The 20,171-nt window shown below is 45.2% G+C and overlaps 1 protein-coding gene across 5 annotated transcripts in view; it reads right to left on the bottom strand.

Moving 5' to 3' along the window:
* Positions 1 to 20,171, bottom strand: part of MCF2 (MCF.2 cell line derived transforming sequence) — a 154,611-nt gene that overhangs the window by 123,897 nt on the left and 10,543 nt on the right. For 2 of the 5 annotated variants that reach the window (XM_083159467.1, XM_083159471.1), the window contains exon 1: positions 13,534 to 14,144. The exons of 1 other annotated variant lie outside the window; for it this stretch is intronic. In XM_083159467.1, coding sequence (XP_083015593.1) covers positions 13,534 to 13,633 — 100 coding nt within the window. In that variant the 5' untranslated portion in view covers positions 13,634 to 14,144. Of the gene's footprint in view, positions 1 to 13,533; positions 14,145 to 17,151; positions 17,170 to 20,171 lie in introns of those variants that run through there. 2 more of the 5 variants (XM_083159470.1, XM_083159468.1) reach the window with 2 other exon arrangements.

Genomic DNA, 20,171 nt, shown 5'->3' with positions numbered 1-20,171 from the left:
CGATCAGAATAACGATGCCAAAATCAAGACTGTTGCACTGCCCAACAAATGAGATCCTGACCAATGGGGCTGTTCTCTATTGTGGGGGTCCACGATCTCCAAAGAGGGAGAATAGAACCTGTGGAGAGCGCAGCGAGCCCGAAAGAGGCTTTTTTTTTGCGCTCCCTGCATGTCAGAGAACCGGAGGCTGGGAATCCAATGTCACTATACAGACCGTCGGGATCCTGACTGTCAGCCAATCATACCAAACTCATACAAAAGGTCAACAGTGATTAAGGTCAACTAGAACAAAGGGTCAACAAGTTCCAAAACACAAAAGGTCAATGCAAAAATGGTTGACACACACACACACACACACACACACACACAGTTGATGCATATTTTATTTTGTTACTTCTTTCCAAATTTAGGATTTACTTAATTTACTAACCACGTGAATATCGGCTGGGAACTAACCTGTGGTGAGCAAAGAGGAGCAGAGCCATCAGGCCTGAAGCATGACAAGTGAAGCAGGCCAACGATGGCACAAGTGTATACTGATGGTGGTCCGATAACAGGAAATAAACAAAAATGTGTTGCTCATTTTCATGTTGACCTTTCAACTGTGATCCTTTTGTAGCTGTCGATCAAAATGCATGTCGACCATATGGTGTCAATCTAAATGCTGTTTACCTATGAATTGATCTATTAACCCACAACCCTCCTTTACATACTGTATCTCAAACCTCATTTCACAATATCTCCCGCTGACCTGCACAGGCACCGATGCCCACTTAGCGATATCCCAGATGATCCCGATATAATTCAGTTATTTTACTCGCTTTAAGTTTTTTTTTTCTAATCATGATGTAAAACCGTGCGACAAGTTTGTTTTTTAATGTTCTGATGGAAACATTTTCCACAGTCATCAAGTTTGCATTGTATGTCCAAAGAAGGCTGACAGATGTTTCAGCTTTTCATGAATGCCTACCCAATGAATGAATAGGTTTTCTCTCCATAAGCCTGTCTATGTAGTCAATAGTTCATATCTCATCTTAAATTATTACAACCATTAACTTTAATGAGTTTTAGATCTGTACAAAAGACAAAATAAAATATTGATGAGAGAGTTTCATTGTCTCTGCATTCTGTGAACAATACTTATCTGATCGGGAGCAGGTGACTTACATGGTTGTTACACATATTCTGTAGCATTTGTGTTAGAGAAGTTTTATATTTGCAGTAACCCTGCCTTCCCTTAACCCAATGGGCCACAATGCTCCGATCCATAGTTATCCTAGCTGAGCCCGCAAGCCCACAGTGATCCAGGGGTCAACAGCGTGGGGTAGGAAAGTATGGAAGATGATAAGTGAAGCCATATCTATAACCATTATCTACTGGAGATTACCCTCCTGACACGGTAGGTGACATAGAAACGCCACTCGATTTCAGTTTATGGGCCGGTGATGGGTAGATTTGGGGGTGTTGTGGGGGGGGGGTGCCTATGTTATTTGAAGGGTGACAGGAAGCAGGGGATACAATCGGCTGGTCAAACAAAAGATGGTCGACAGTCATTAGGTCGACACCACACCACTAGGTGCACATACTGCAAGGTCGGCAGGGGTCTAGGTCAACATGGGACAAGGTCGACAGGTCATTAGGGTGAAACAAGCATTAGGTCGACATGGTCTAGGTCGACAGTCAAAAGGTCAACATGGGGTGTTTCACTGTTTTTTTGAGCTGACATGTGCCGACAGGCAGTATTTCATGCCCTACTATCCACCGTGCCCGAAGCATGGCGAGGACAGCGAGGGGATGCGGTGCACTTAAAACTGTGTCAATGTCGACTGTGTCGACATTCGGGTAAAAAAAACAGTGAAAAACCCCATGTCAACCTTTTGACTGTCGACCTAATGCTTGTGTCGACCTAATGACCTGTCGACCTTGTCTCATGTCGACCTTGCAGTATGTCACCCTAGTAGTGTCGACCTAATGACTGTCAACCATCTTTAGGATGGCCATAAAATCCAGAGCTGTGGAAGCTCATTTACTGCCACATGGGAGAATCGCAATAGCTAATGTGGGGGTCTGAAAATCCCGCCCCTCCCGCAGACAAGTGTCATCATTAGTAACGTCACTTGCCGCTGTCCCAAGTCAGGTTCCAGAGGTCCATCAGAAGAAGGTTACCCTTCGCCATATACATGAATCAAAATCACACTGAGCTTCTTATACACATCCACTACACTCCCATGGCATTCCCATGTCAGGGCCTTTCTGTGCAATTGCATTGATGCCCCCTAAAATGACCAATTACACAGACAGACAGATCTGTCTGAGTTCGGTACGACTTAGGATATGATGCCATTCGCTTCTGTGCAGAGAGTTCCATTCGACAGCCCCTGTATTATCCAGCTGCATGGAATGACCTTGTGTACTTCATGGAGAACTCATAAGGAACAAGGTATAATTACACATTCAACATAGGAGAGTAATACATTTATGTAGAGTCATCCTGTCTACAGTTAAACATTTTGCCCAAACTATACAGGAGACTCCCAAAACACTGAGCAATCTCCAGAATGAGAAGCGGAGGGATGGACCCAGTGTAATGATGTGTTAAGTTCCATCAACTCCTGTCCTCCCCTGACTTCACAAAGCATCGCATCCAGTCTCCTGGGAGGGAAGCACCAAATAGTAGGCAAGTCAGCAATTCTGTAGTGTAAGTAAAACCTGACTTCATAACGGAGCTCTGGCTATGACATAAGGGGAAATGGGCCTGATTCAGACCTGATTGCTGCTGTGCGAATTCGCACAGTGGCCGATTATCGATACACTATGCATGCTCATGGCCCGTGGTACGCATGGCACACCTGCTACTGAAGAAATCCGGCTACTTTTTTCCTTCGCTAGTCGGAAGGTGCATGACAAGAAGCTGGCTTCTGTGGGTGGTACCCGGTCATTTAATGGGTGTTAAGAAAACCGCTAAACATGAAAATAAAAAAACAAACCACTGGTAGTGCATGCTAATGAGGGATGGAACAGTGATCATTTTGTACTACATAAACATCACTCCAGCGTTCCAATATTGGAACACGTAATAGTGCCCAGCATAATACCCCTTTCCCACTGCAGGTCTTAAACGGTATATTGCCGTTTTTTTTCCCCTTTCTAAACGTTTAAGGCTGCAGTGGGAAAGCGCCAGAGTTGATTTACCGGTTAAAGTTAACCGGTATTTCAACACGTTTAAAAAGCAGAGTCCTAAACGTTTCAGAGCCGTTTTTTAGGCAGTGGGAATGGCTCCGAAACGGTATTTAGTGAAAAAGAAAAATCGGAGTGGGGTCCCCCCCACTGCCGTAACCAGCACCAGGCTGAAAGAGCAGGGGCTGGTATTAAAAAATCAGGAAACCCGACGGTACTTATGTATTATCTGGGCTCCCATGTTAAATGCACCTAATTTTTTTTATACCCTTACTATCCAACTATGCATGGAGTTGATTTTATATAGGAGTGGCGAGCGCAGCGAGCCACCGTGCCCGAAGCGTGGCGAGGGGACGCGGTCTCATAAGAAAAACGGGAGCCCAGATATTACATAAGTACCAACCCAACAAATAGGGCTTCGCTGATTTTTTAAAACCAGCCCCAGACTCAAGGGCCGGGGCTGGTTCCCAAAATACGGGGGACAAAATGAGTAAGGATGGTATATTTTGTACCCAGGACATAGGCACAGCAATAGGCAGGACAGTACTATGCAGTGTGGAGGGCACAAGGTTGTTATGAGGAGCACATGATAGTAGTATAGGAGGGCATGTCGTTGCTACAGTGGAATCATAGGTCCGTAATATGAAGAGGAAGGGGTGACATCAATGACATGTAGACCCCATACACTACTAGCCTCAATGTCTCCTTTCATACTGTATGTAAAGGTCCAAAAATTGCATCATTTTGTAAGGAAAATAGAAATCCAGTTGTAATATTATGGGTTATGCAGTTGGGTGGCTGGTCATCAACATGTGGTCATGATGTTGGGACTGTTTTTATGTGAAGGCCTGGAACTCCACCTGCCCCATTCTTAATCAGATTAATAATAATTACTCAAAATACAATGTTCCAGGCCAATAGATTAAACAATTCAATTAAATAGGGAGATTTATTGTGAGGCATTGTATTTTATATAATTAGCAATAATAATGGTGAATGAAAGAAAATAACAACAAATATTGGCTAAAGTAGTAAAAGCACTGTCCCCGTCACACCAAAGCACTGTCCCTGTCACACCAAAGCACTGTCCCTGTCACACCAAAGCACTGTCCCTGTCACACCAAAGAACTGTCCCTGTCACACCAAAGCACTGTCCCTGTTACACCAAAGCACTGTCCCTGTCACACCAAAGCACTGTCCCTGTCACACCAAAGAACTGTTCCTGTCACACAAAAGAACGGTCCCTGTCACACCAAAGAACTGTCCCTGTTACACCAAAGCACTGTCCCTGTCACACCAAAGAACTGTTCCTGTCACACCAAAGAACTGTTCCTGTCACACCAAAGAACTGTCCCTGTCACACCAAAGCACTGTCCCTGTCACACCAAAGCACTGTCCCTGTCACACCAAAGCACTGCATATTGCACCAATGCTCTGTATCCCACTGCTGTAACATTTAATAACTGGAACACAAAGGTTTTCTGGGTGGGACACAAAAAGGTTTAAAAAACGCCCGTGTGACATCGACCTTTGAAACTGTTATGTTGCAGAGAATACTAAAGATTTTATTGGAAGCTTTGTATGTACATTCCAGACCTGTGAAGTTAAATAGAAATCTGATATTATTTCTGTATTCCTCTGCATTATGGACAGAGCTGGCAGCAAACTGGCCACTGCAGATCAATCACACAGAAATAGATTATACTCGTACAAGTAAGTGATAATTGCAGGTGGCAGAGGTTAGGACGGAGATAAAAAGGATATGATTGTATATGTATTGGCAACAAACCTGAGCTATGTTTTACCCAATTAAATCTGGCCCAATAACAGAGGTTCTATTTATATTAATTAAGAAGTGAAGGTAAATAGACATTTAGTTGTTTACATTAAATAACTTTCTCCATAAAAACGGCTTAGCAGCATTTTCAATACACCCATAACAACATTAAAAAAAATGTACAACAATGTGCAATATCCATATCACAACTCATACTTTTTAAACACAGCATATACAATTTATTGGATGACCAGATATAAAAATGTGCACTCTGTGGGTTTATTAACTAAAATGGAAGTTTATTGAAGATGGAGTGTTGCTAAGGGCAACCAATCAGATTCTATCTAGAAGGTGCTAAGGGCGGGATATACTAAAAATGCGGTAAAACGCCCATTTTCAGGGGTTTTACAGCATTTTCAAATGTACTAATACCCGGCCGCCGTGTCATCGCAGGGCAAGGTATCGCCACCTTTGGGTGGTGGTACCCTATAGAAGCCTATGGGCTTCTTTCGCCGCATGCTGCCCCCCGCAGACTCCTACCCCCCTCCCTGTCCTCTGTGAAACTCCTCCTCCCCCTAGCATATGTCACAGCCGGATGTCCTTCCAGCTGCAGGGGGGAAGAGAAGGCGCCGGGGACAGCCGCGCTGAGCCGGGATGTGATGGAGAACACCGCTCACACATCACAGGTATCGCGGGGGGCCTCCATCACCACACTGTGATGCTAGCCGCATATGTTAATACTATGTGCTAGCATCGCTGCGGCCAGGCGGCGATGTATTTTAATACATCCCACCCTAAATAAGAAGTAGATTCTGATTGATCACCCATAGCAACATCCCATCTTCAATAGAACTACCATCTTAGTAAATACACTCATATGCTCCCATACACAGGCAAGGTAGATGAGCTGCTGATGCATTGGCATATAAACGCTGGAAAGGCAGCAGAACCCCAAACCCCAGGCCCCCCTCCATCGCGCCCTGATCTCACCCTGGACTGCCGATTTATGTACATAGTCCTATGGAATTATATACCACAATATGCTAACTTTGTCAGTCCCATAGCAGCATACAGCCGCACTTATATGGTCCTAACCGAAATCGCCCCTATATTCCATAGCACTGATCATATTCAACAGCATTGCGCACACTCCAGACACGTCATAGCTCTTTGCACATGCAACATCTCTGCCCACACTACATAGCCATGCGTACATTCCATAGCATCACGCACATACCATAGTTATGCGCACACCAATGCAGCTATGAACAAATCTGTACATAACTGGGTAGCAATGAGGCCTTTGTATGTAGACCAAGCTGGGTGAGGACATGGCGTTGAAATTGGAATGACAGTCTATGCTGAGATGTGCAAATGCAGAGACCCATCTGATGGACAAAGCTGGAGGAAGTGTGCACCGATAATGATGTGATGAGCTACTTCCACAAGTATATGGATAGAGGGGGTGTGTGTGTGTGTGTGTGTGTATAGTTCCGTGCAACTCCGCAAACTGCTAAATATCCAGAATGAGATTCCATGCGTGCAACTATGGCTTGGCACCTCCTATCCTGATTAACCCTTTGAGTGCCAACGTTGCTGTGAGAGATCCTCATAAAGAATCCGTTAAAAATGCCAGCGACTGTTCTTTTTTTGGGTGCAATATGTAATTCAACTTCAATGAACTGACTTGTCCGTATTTGTATTTATTTATACTAAAAGAACAGTCGCTGTGAGCGATGCTGCCATTTTTAGCGGATATGCTGAGGATCGCTCACAGCAACGTTGGCACTCAAAGGGTTAAGCGATATAAAGAACAGCACCACTCATCTGCCTCAGCCACATTTGATTAACACTAGAGCCAACTTGCTGGAAATAACAGCTCAGTGCCGGCATTTCATGTTTTCTTTTTCAAACCGTTTTGGATCGTTGAGCAATTCTCACGGTGCAATAACACTGGGCGGATTTTACACTGAAAGCAGCTTAAATGGCGAAACTGAGCTGCTTTCAGCTCAAAATCCCCCAGTGTGTATGTACCTACACAGTGATTAATAGTGGTGTGAGGCAGTAGCCAGCAGACGGAAACAAAAAATAACCTGTAGTAATAGCAATGGTGGCACATCAAATCAAGATAGATTGTATGAGCGCCTATTGCTATGATAGTCTGAATGGGCATACTTTGCATTGCACTGAGAACTCAGTCAGAGCCATAATGATCAGCAAATGTGAAGAGAAAACCCATTATTAAATGCAACAGTACAGAGCAGTTCTCCCTGTGATTCATAGGAGTGTTAACCAATAAGCAGAAAGGAACAACCACTGATAATTACCCGGGTGCACCAAATACAGATCAGTTATATTACACAATACCTGTAGATCTGCAATCAGATGTTCATTCAACCCTGCATCAGCCCCATATGATCGAAACTTCCCACCTCTGCAAAAAGCCTGAGTTTTGCTGCATTTACAATATGTACCAAGCTGGCTTGGCGTTAGTCATCAGGACCATAGTTCCCCTTCAAGTTTCCCGAGAAGGATCCAATCAGATCCTTCCAAGCACCCAGCATGGTGTGCGTGCATTACAATGCACATTCTAAACCTATGTGCCTGATAAGAGGCACGATGCATGCATCGCATTGTGGAGGGGATGCGTAGAACATCCCACCACTTATGTTATTTTCGCCCTATACCTTTAGTAGATGCAACAGCATGATGGATACCATAAAGACAAACTCAGTGTCCCTCTATTTGTGTATCCATGCTTAATTTGTATTCAGCACTGCTTCCCAATGACAAGAGATCCCAATGCCCCTATACCCATGATGCCAGGCTAGCAGAGAGAGAGCTGCCATTATACCTGCACAGCATCTTGTGGTGTATCAGCGAGTCACATTAATCTTGGTACTTGTGTATTATCACGGCGCCCATCGCATACCAAAAGGCATGCGATGCAATATCGCGCGATATTGTACGATATTTAAAAATTGTATGACATTGTATATGGCATACAATGCGATGCGATGCAAAATTGTATAAGCACCCTAATGGGTGCTTACAATGTTAAACGCACCACCACGCCCCCGCCCCCCCCCCCCCCCACTATAAACATGAACCCGAAGCGCGGCGGTACGCGTCCTCCGACCTTTTCATACCCCCACTATCCACATTGGCGTGGAGTTGTTTTTATAAAGTGTGGCGAGCGCAGCGAGCCACCGAACCCGAAGCGTGGCGAGCGGACGTGGATACCTGTGAAGCCCGCGAGGGTTCATTTAACATTGTAAGCATCCATTTGGGTGCTTGTACAATCTTTCATCGCATAGGTGGCAAAAATCGCGTCGCATCGCATCGGGTGCATGGCATGCAATGCGATTAAAACATTGCGTGACCAACATCGGGGGCGCCGTGATAATACACAAGTACCTTAATCTATTACCATTTAGCCAGGGACTTACTCAGTGGTTGCGATGAATACAGGCTTATCCGTCTAAGAGCGGACGTCACTTACGCCTGCATTTTTCAAAGTACTCCCATTCAACAGCCGGTTACCACACCCACATGCACTTCCTGTCAATCACCTTACGAACAACTAGAGAAGGAGTTGCCGCATTTCTTCGCTAGCAGGCATTGCGCACACACATTGCAGCCCATATGTCTGGATCGGGCCCAATGTTCTAAAGTCAAGTTTTTGTTCAGATTTCTATTAGTTTTGGATTTAGTAAGGCCAGCGGTTAGTAGATTTTGCACTGTGTTATCAGTCCCTATTATTAAGTCACTAGAGGAGCTCCACTGAATCAGTGAGGAATGCTGTCTTGTACACTGACCACACAGTTAGAAGAAATACGAAGAAAAAGTAAGAAGAAATACCATGTCCTACCTACCATGTTACTGGCTGTGTTTGAAAAAATTACAGGAGCTGATTGGTTGGTACTTTGGGGCCGATTCAGGATCGATTGTAGTGATCTGAATTAGGCACCACCCCCGAAGGTCAGACTTTGCGCATATACGCATTTCTGCGCATGTGCAAACCTCGGCTCCGAATGGCCCAAAGTAAACGACCGCTGCTTAGCGAGCAGTACTGAATTAGGCTCTTTATCTCCATCCACTTTATCTCTCTCTTCAAGGCTTAGTAAATAGTCACCTAATATGTTCCTCTCTCTCTAGGCCTATTTTGAATAGACATCAAAATAAATGAATGCGCCATATATAGTTTATAGAAACAACTAAATCCTCCTTCTGTGCATTGTCTTATCTCACATCTGGTACATCACATGCAGAATATATTGAACCTTAGGTTGACCTCCCAAAACACCCTTTCACCTTTTGCTTTGTAATTGGTAACTATAAATATTGAATTATGCCCACTCTTACCTGTAGGATCCACCCCAGGGGTCCTTCGTTTCTTAGTTTTTTTACCTCTTTCTGGGCAGGATGCATTAAGCATCGCATTTGAGATGCAGTGCGTCCCACCACTTATTGGAGTAATTACCTCTAGTACAGTATGTACAAAGAAATCTGCAAAGCACAGTCCTTACAATGGGAGCAGTCTATCTGCACATTCCCAGCGTGACGTGGCAGCTCAGTGGGTACTGGGAGGGATCCACTTGGATCCCTCTCAGGGGGAATTGTGAAAGACCATCGTTTTATTGGGTAAAGCCACATAAAGATGGCGTTACCTACCATTCCAGGCTCTGGAAAATATTTAGTTCCCGGAACTTGGTACATATGGGTAATGTGTCAACTGTGGATTTTGCATATTTGCCCACATTTTATCTATAGTACATCCTGCCCCATATCTTTCCTTTCACCGTGCTTTTCTTTTCTCATCATTTTGCCTATCTCTTTGCAGTGTATGCCATGTTTTTTTTTTGCTTGTAACCTGTGTTATATTTCCAAATTAGATCATGATTTTGCCATTTTTGTATGGACATGACCTTTAAGGTACCCATAGACGGTCCGTTCCCGGACCGTCCGTTTTGTACTATGCGATGCGCGCTCCCGCGCATCACATAGTACGGTACAAAAAGTATGTGCTGCACATACTTTTTGTACTAGCTAAACATCGTATCGGATCGCATTGCATGCACTAGGCATGCACTAGGCATGCGATCCGATACGATGCATGCTAATTAAGACCCAAACGGATCCGTTTAACGGACCGTGTATGGGTACCTTTAGTTTGATTTTCTTTCTTATGTTATTGTGATTTTAACTGTATTGTTCTGTACGATCTCTCCAATAAAAGGTTAAAACAAATAAACAAACAAACAAGAACAATCCCTCATGGCTTATACATTGCAGGCCAATAGCTGCACAGTAGTACTTATGGGTCATAAACCCAGAAGCCCTCGTCAGAAGAGCTGTCCTACGTGGTTATATTCACCAGTATTCATGCAAAGACCGCTATGCGTGCGATACTAGGTGGGATGTATTACATACAATATACAATAACTTATACATCCCACCCCATTGGCATAGCTATAATGGATGCAGGGTGTGCGGAGCACATGGACCCACACCGCATGCCCTGCACTTATATAATTATACTTACTCCTGCACACTCAGGGCCTAATTCAGACACAATTGTGGAGCTGCAAATTTGCAGCCTGAGCAATAATCGAATGAATGCGCATGGAAACTAGTGTGCATGCTCAAGGACTCCATATTGAAATCCAGCATCTTCTATAATCACTGGCATTTTGCAAGGTGATTAACTGAAGGCTGATGTTTGGGGGTGGCAAATGGCCGTTTAATGGGAGTGTCACGGAAAAACGCAGGCTTTTTTTCAGGAAGGCCCTCTGACAAAGCCAAAGTGGGCCCACTCCTCTCCTAGAGGGTTATTCTAATTTACAAGGAAAGGCACAATAACTCTATAATGGACAAAACCATGTGCACTGCAGGTGGGGCTGATGTAACATGTGCAGAGAGTTAGATTTGGGTGTTTTATTGTTTCTGTGCAGGGTAAATACTGTATGTTTTATTTTTACACTGCAATATAGAGCTCGCTTTGAAGTACACCCCGCACCCAAATGTAACTCTCTCTGCACATGTTACATCAGCCCCACTTGCAGTGTATATGGTTTTGTCCATTAGAGAGTGATTGTGCCTCTCCGAGTAAATCAAAATAACCCCCCTAATATGTTCCTGTCCTGCCCTTTATATTTTACAGTAGACACTAGGCAATGAGCCCTGTATTTTACACTAATCACAAAGCAAAAGGTCTATATTGTACACTTATTATCAAAAGGTTTTCTGGGGTCACAGTACTGCTAGACTTCTATTTGTGATCTATATGCCGATATAATATATAGGTGCAGGACATGGTCTAGCATGGAAGGATGATACAGCTATTAATAAAACAATTATGCTGACTGAGGGGTGTGCCTGTGTCATGATTTGTTACCTTCCCCGAGGATGCCAGAACATCTAGTACCATTACTGAATATACACACACCAGATCTGTAGTATATACAAATAAGTTGCTACTGGCGTGTTTGGACAGCAGCACACACTAAAGCTGATATATTACATATACATTATAAATACAGCATTCACTGTATAGACATACATGGGAAAGCAGCATAACATTTTTACAGAGACATTGTTCTATACAAAAGGTGTACGGAAGATTGTCAATTCCGGGTCCTCTGGGATAATTACTAGTAAACATTTCCAGAGCCTGTTCCCAATAGGCAATAAGCGTTGGTTAATATTTTGAGTTTGGGAATAGGTTTTATATTGTCGTATACTGTAATCTGGATGGATGTAAAAACTTCCTTTTTTGCCCTGTTGCATTGGGGTAATGACAATAAAGTTGAATCTAATCTAATTTAATCTAATAGAAGCCTTTGGGGTTCTCAACGCAAAATTTCCCAAGAGGGATCAGGCAGGATCCCTCCCAGTTCCCCAGGCTGCTCTTGTGTGTGCTGCATTATGGGTACACATGTGCTACAGGACTCCTGGGTTATGAACCAAAGTTCATTAATTGCATAGGATCCCTCTTATCGGAAGACCTGTCCTTTGTGATTATTATATTATTATATTATAATGCAAACAGTATTACTAAGCGCTGCTATGCGTGTGATCATTGGCATCATGTATCACGTTCAAGATGTCCCTTTTTTGTTTGTTTTCCATGGAAATAGAGGTTATCAATGCACGCTGCTATTTATAGCAAGGGATATTCCAGAGAAAGCAATGAGTTCCATGCAGTCTTATTAAATTTGAGATTACCACGTCCCCATATCCTATCGGGTGTGGTATGGCAGTCAGACAGAGGAGATCCTGACGGTCAGTATCCTGATGTTGGAATCCCAACTGCGGGTGCTCCGACAGGGGGGCGACGCTCGCCACAGGTTCTATTCTCCCTCTATGGGGGCATGGACCCCCACAAGGGAGAATAGCCCCTGTCATTCGGGATTTCCCCTGTCGGTGCACCGGCAGTTGGGATTCCGGCGTCAGGATACTGACCGTCGGGAATCCCCCCTGTCGGGTAGTCATCCAGCACCCATCCTATCATGGGGACAGTGATGTGTTTACAATGAATCAGATTGTAATTACAGTAGCTACCTCGTCGTAGTCTGGGGAAGAAACACAACACCATTTCAGGATGGCATTATGCATACTTACTGGGCCCCTGCAAATATGAAGAGCCTTCTCCTCCACTCCCAGCAGGCTGGAGCAAAGGCACCTCCCTCCTCCGCCTGTTGGTGTGTACCTTCCTTCCACATACTTCCTAGGCACAGGATTTCCACATCCTTACAATGAATGGAGGAAAAGCCACCGCCAGAGAGGTAGCTTACTCAGCACCTCTGCAGTAGATGGAAGTTACAACTGCAAAATAATAGTATTTGATATATAGTCCCTGAGTGTGGATCGATTTCTCTTTTCTTCATTTTGTTTGACTTTCTTTGCTACCGAATGCTTGTTCCTATTATAATCATTTGTACACACTAGGGGTAATGTCATTTTCTGCAATGTTGCACCAGGATTTAAATGCAACTGGTTCTGCCATAACACAAACAATCACCGTTTTAAACCTTGCTGCAAAATCCCAGCAAAAGCATCACTTTTACAGCACCCGCAACCTATATATCCTCATGTGCATAGTGACATGTAATGCTGTACTTGACCTTTCCTTCTCCATAAACTAGTATTTCACAATAAGAAAAAAGCTAGTTCTGTGCCATGATGTAGCCTTGTAATACAGTCACCTGGCACTAGGAACAGCTTATTAACATTCATGAAGAGGCAGGTCCTGTGGTACAATGTGACAACTTACCCTGTGGGTCCATTGCATCCACAGATACACTTGTCACGTCCCGGACAGAACAAAACAGGTGTATCATCAGTCCTTCATCAAGGTAACAAATATAAACACAGTGCCATCACAGTACAGCAGGGGAGGTATGATACACATAAATATACCAGAATATATATATATATATATATATATATATATATATATATATATATATATATATACACACACACACACACACACATATGTTCACATACATGCTGAAAACTTGCGTTGCAGGGAAATCCCAGGACAGGTCTGGGGCACTCACTGAGTGGGCACTTACTTTCCAGCAGAGTGTCAATGAGTGAGGCCGCCTGCTGCAGGCTGTAGTACTTCTCCATCTCCAGAGCCGAGGTCCGGATAGCAGCGTCCGCTGTGGTCATGGCTGCCCCGGGGGTCACTGCGGGCAGGCAGCAGTAGCAGGCAGGGCAGGGTCAGTGCAGGGCTGCCCACATGCCATGCCGCAGTGACACATATGGGGCACGTCTGTAGGGAGCCCTGTGTGGGAGGCAGCACAGGAGGGGAGCAGTGGTGACACCCAGCAGCCCAGAGCTGATGCCACTACGGAGGAAGACCACTTGTGGCACCCCTGTCCCGGTCACACACAGACAGTTTAGCACTGAGTAGGAGTCTCCCCACTGGGGCACCCCATTAGTATATCACCCGGGGCACAGGTGCCATGCGGAGGCTGCACGTCTGACAGTCCATGAAACAATATAGAACACTGTGTAGGCAGAGATGCTGAGATCCTCCACGCGTGACCATTCCACGCATACTCTCCACCAGGGCAAGCCCAGCAGATAGTCCAGGGAGAAGTCCCACGTCGCGTCCTGGCAGCAGCACTCACTCCCGGCAGTATAGCAGCAGCAGCAGCAGCACTTACTCCCAGCAGTGTGCCGGTGACAGGCTCAGCAGCAGCAGCAGGGAGTGGGACTCGCACACACCCGGGCAGATCAGAGTGTGTGTGTGTGTGTGTGTGCTGCAGGAGCTCCTACTCCTCCCTCTGTCTCTCCCTGTGTGGAATTGCTATCTCCTCACCACTCACAGGCATTCACACAGCCCCGTACATTCCAGTGTGGTGCACACAGCGTGTAGAGACATGGATGTGGCATTGCTTGATGTTGCCTCTATTACAGTTACTGTTACAATATCAACTGTTCCTGCACAAGTTTGAATTTTTCAATTAAAAAGTAGCAGTAGCCCAATACGGTAACCATCCCAGAAGTGACGTAGAATTGCCCTGACTATAGGCAGATTCTTATTGGGACACAACACATAGAGGTATATTTTTTGTGTGGCTACCTTGTTCTAATGTGAGAATCTATAAATATACAAGGTTAAAGCCAGTCCAAGTCTGGAAGTAGGGTGTGTGTGAATGAGTGGCGCGGCCGCACAGAATACAGCGCTCTACTAGGCCCATGTATTAAGGACCTGGGCGGAATATTACCACCCAGAATCGCGTTGTAATATGCAATCCTATTGTAGGCATGTATCATCCCGCACGCAATGTGCTCAGCCGGGTGCCCTACGCATGCGTGGGTAACGCTAACTGCACTCCATCGGCAGCAGCGTGGTCTGTAGCCCATAGGCTACAATGGGTTACTGCCATCTCAGAATAGCGGCAGCCTAGGGATGCAAAGCGATGCTGCCCGATGTTGATACATCGGGCAGTTTTGCATCCCCATAGTAACCTATTGGGGATGCGGCGGTGCAGCAAGGATCACAGCAGGGATCAGAGATTCCTGCTGCAGTCCCTCCCGATACTTTGAGGTGATACTTAATATTTGCTGCTAACCCCTGAAAATGTGTATTTTGCGGGATTTAGCCACAAACATTAAATGATAAATGGGCCCCTAAGACAGATGCAGATTTGCTGCAATACAGCCTAGATGCCTGCATAGGGCCCAGTCAGTGCATCTTGAGGGCCCCTTAAATTATTCCGGCTATCCAAAACATTCTCAGAGGAGCATTTTGCTACAACCTTGGGACATCTTTCCTATTATCTGCGATGATCTCACAGGTACAAGGCATTGTGGCAGTGGCCACACTTTACGGAATTCACACCAAAGTGCTCACTGCCCCATAAGGCTCAGGGCAATTATGTGCGATGTCTAGCTGATTTCAGCCAGAGAACGTGCGAGTTTGGGTACAGTTGCTGGCATTAAACTCCTGTAGCAACATCGCACCCATCGCAAACAATAGGAGTGACTCCTAATACTTATTACCCACAGCATATTTTGTTTAGAATCAGAGCAACAAATTTGCTCCCATTATTCGAGTGATGGCCCCTCCTTGACGGTATCCTTCAATGTGTTACCAGCAGCCTAAAATGTGGGCCTAATGTCTAATGCACATGCAAGATATCAGTCTGAAAATGAACATTGTACACCCATGTTGCCGTTCTAAGGGGGTAATGTGGACCGTATCCTGGGCTGCGGGATTTCAGTGTCCGCACTTACCCCTCCCATGTGGGGAAAACCAAAAAGAGAAATCTTAAAGGCCGATGCCCTCCGCATGAAGCACGAAGAATATGTCTGGAGGGGTCATGGCCGTGAAAAAGTGCTTAAAGACCTCTGCCCACTGGGTGAAAAAATGAATAAAATACAGTCAAAGTTCTGGTGGAAGCCCCTTAAGTCGCCACTGTTGGGCAGGAGCCAGGAACTGTACCAGCGGCAATTACCTACTGCAGCTTGCTTGGACCCTTTTTAGTGTGGATGACCATGTAATTGGAAGGAGGAGATGGTGAGAGGGAGATAGAAGGAGGGTGGGAGAGGGAGTGAAGTGGAGAGAAAAAAATAATTTACCAGAAAGGGCACTCGCCACCAAATGCAGGTAATTTGGTGGTGAGTGCCCTTTCTGGTTCTTGGACTGGAACTGTTACTATATTATGGAACCTGGATTCCCTACACATTGGTCTGTTCACTGCACTTCAGGTCTTGATAAAAGGGGTAACTCTCTGAAACGTTGGCTACTTAAAACAGTCTCTGTATTATTGTGTTTCATACTCTGAGTGACATCTTACTATTTGGACTTACATATTGGGCCTTATTCTAGATCACTCTTTCTGACAAATTCCTTCTTAGATGGACAAAACCATGCTGCACTGCAGGGGGCAGATGTAAAATGTGCAGAGAGAATTAGATTTGGGTGAGTTATTTTGTTTATGTGCAGGGTAAATACTGGCTGCTTTATTTTTACACTGCAATACAGATCTCACTTTCAAGTAAAACCCCACTAAATCTAATTCTCAAGTAAAACCCCACCCAAATCTAATGCAAAAGTAACATCTTCCCCCCTGCCGTGCACATGGTTTTGTCCATCTAAGAAGGATTTTGTCAGAAAGAGTAAACTAGAATAAGGCCCATTATTTGGATGAGCACCAGAGGCAGCTGTATTAATAAAGTGGAGTGCTGGACTCTGTATCAAAAAATAAATAAATATATATATATATATATATACACACACACACACACACACTGAAGATATACAGACACCTCAGTCTCCATCATGTTTCCACCTTAAAATGTTCTGTGGGGCTCCCAAAGGTCTAATTACACCCCTGCAATGATCATAGGTTAACAGGCAAATTGGCTTACAATAATTTAATAATCTCGTCCAATCATTATCAATCCACCCCATCGTCACAATGATAGGTAAATAGCAAGACAGTAATAGTCAAACTTTTACACTGTGGCAAATGTTCTTCTATTTCATAACCTATGCTACCATGATGAGTAGTGATGCATCTTAGTGCACATCACAATGTCTTACAGGTGTACAATGAAATGGCTCATGCCGCTCCCAGGCTTTATGACTATCTAGTTTCTACCAATTAATGTTTATTTTTGGCTGCCTTATACAAGTATTCCATCCTCCCAAACAGTGTTCTTTAAATACTCACAGGCTCACAGTTACGACCCGGCACTCCACATAACTCTGTAACCAATAGCTCAGTGCCCTCCCAGGTATATAGACACCAGGTATAACAGGATATACAAGGGCAGCACTCAGGGCCGGTGCTAGGGTGTTCGGCGACCTCCTGCAAACTATAAATTTTGGCCCTCCCGAAAAATGTGTGGTCTCACAAAGAAGGGTCGTGGCCACACAATAGTACTCCCATTCCAAATTACACCACACAGTAGCACAACAGAACCAGTGCTGGAACTAGACATTTTGGTACCCTGTGCCAGAAACAGAATTGGTGACTGCTCCACTACCACAGGCAAAATAGGGGAAGTGTGTGCCTAGGAGCATGGCTTCACGGGGAAGGGGCATGGCCATATAAAAGTACTACTAACATTGAAATATCCATAACGCATTATACTACACACCGTAATGCCCATAACACATTATACCACACACAGTAATGTCCATTATGTACTATGCAATTCCCCTTACACAATACGCAGCACACTCTAATGCCCATTATGCCACACACCGTAAAGCCCCTTACACAATATGCTACACACCATAATGCCCATATGATAATACGACACACTTTATGCTCCACGCAATGCCTCAGAGTACTCCTGCATATGGCAGCAGTAGTAATGCTGCTTATACATAATGCCCACAGTTACCAACAGTAGTAGCGTTGCTTATACTGTACATAACACCCATACCAGTTGCTGACAGTAGTATCACAACTTATACATAACACCCACACCAGTTGCCGACAGCAGTAGGGCTGTCTATACATATGTCCACACCAGTTGCCGACAGTAGTAGCTATGCCTATACATATGCCCACACCAGTTGCCGACATTAGTAGCTCTGCCTATACATGTGCCCACAATAATTGCCAACAGTAGTAGCTGTGCCTATACATATGCCCACACCAGTTGCCGACAGTAGTAGCTCTGCCTATACATATGCCCACACCAGTTGCCGACATTAATAGCTCTGCCTATACATGTGCCCACAATAATTGCCAACAGTAGTAGCTGTGCCTATACATATGCCCACACTAGTTGCTGACAGCAGTAGCTCTGCCTATACATATGCCCACACCAGTTGCCGATAGTAGTAGCGCTGCCTATACATATGCCCACACCAGTTGCCGACATTAGTAGCTCTGCCTATACATGTGCCCACAATAATTGCCAACAGTAGTAGCTCTGCCTATACATATGCCCACACCAGTTGCCGACAGTAGTAGCTCTGCCTGTACATATGCCCACACCAGTTGTCGACAGTAGTAGCTCTGCCTGTACATATGCCCACACCAGTTGCCATAAGCAGTAGCACTGCTTATACATATGCCCACACCAGTTGCCGACAGCAGTAGGGCTGAATATACATATGCCCACACCAGTTGCCGACAGCAGTAGCTCTGCCTATACATATGCCCACACCAGTTGCAGACAGTAATAGTGCTGCCTATACATATGCCCACACCACTTGCCGACAGCAGTAGGGCTGTCTATACATATGTCCACACCAGTTGCCGACAGTAGTAGCTATGCCTATACATATGCCCACACCAGTTGCCGACATTAGTAGCTCTGCCTATACATGTGCCCACAATAATTGCCAACAGTAGTAGCGCTGCCTATACATATGCCCACACCAGTTGCCGACAGTAGTAGCGCTGCCTGTACATATGCCCACACCAGTTGCCAACAGTAGTAGCTCTGCCTGTACATATGCCCACACCAGTTGCAGACAGTAGTAGCTCTGCCTGTACAGATGCCCACACCAGTTGCCGACAGTAGTAGCGCTGCCTATACATATGCCCACACCAGTTGGCGACATTAGTAGCTCTGCCTATACATATGCCCACAATAATTGCCAACAGTAGTAGCTCTGCCTATACATATGCCCACACCAGTTGCCGACAGTAGTAGCTCTGCCTGTACATATGCCCACACCAGTTGTCGACAGTAGTAGCTCTGCCTGTACATATGCCCACACCAGTTGCCATAAGCAGTAGCACTGCTTATACATATGCCCACACCAGTTGCCGACAGCAGTAGGGCTGAATATACATATGCCCACACCAGTTGCCGACAGCAGTAGGGCTGAATATACATATGCCCACACCAGTTGCCGACAGCAGTAGCTCTGCCTATACATATGCCCACACCAGTTGCAGACAGTAATAGTGCTGCCTATACATATGCCCACACCACTTGCCGACAGCAGTAGGGCTGTCTATACATATGTCCACACCAGTTGCCGACAGTAGTAGCTATGCCTATACATATGCCCACACCAGTTGCCGACATTAGTAGCTCTGCCTATACATGTGCCCACAATAATTGCCAACAGTAGTAGCTGTGCCTATACATATGCCCTCACCAGTTGCCGACAGTAGTAGCTCTGCCTATACATATGCCCACACCAGTTGCCGACATTAATAGCTCTGCCTATACATGTGCCCACAATAATTGCCAACAGTAGTAGCTGTGCCTATACATATGCCCACACTAGTTGCTGACAGTAGTAGCTCTGCCTATACATATGCCCACACCAGTTGCCGATAGTAGTAGCGCTGCCTATACATATGCCCACACCAGTTGCCGACATTAGTAGCTCTGCCTATACATGTGCCCACAATAATTGCCAACAGTAGTAGCGCTGCCTATACATATGCCCACACCAGTTGCAGACAGTAGTAGCTCTGCCTGTACATATGCCCACACCAGTTGCAGACAGTAGTAGCTCTGTCTGTACATATGCCCACACCAGTTGCCGACAGTAGTAGCGCTGCATATACATATGCCCACACTAGTTGGCGACATTAGTAGCTCTGCCTATACATGTGCCCACAATAATTGCCAACAGTAGTAGCTCTCACTATACATATGCCCACACCAGTTGCCGACAGTAGTAGCTCTGCCTGTACATATGCCCACACCAGTTGTCGGCAGTAGTAGCTCTGCCTGTACATATGCCCACACCAGTTGCCATAAGCAGTAG

Source organism: Crinia signifera, chromosome 9 (genome assembly GCF_055691185.1).
Source record: "Crinia signifera chromosome 9, ASM5569118v1, whole genome shotgun sequence".
Lineage (NCBI taxonomy): Eukaryota > Metazoa > Chordata > Amphibia > Anura > Myobatrachidae > Crinia > Crinia signifera.
This window is presented reverse-complemented; position numbering and strand designations above follow the sequence as displayed.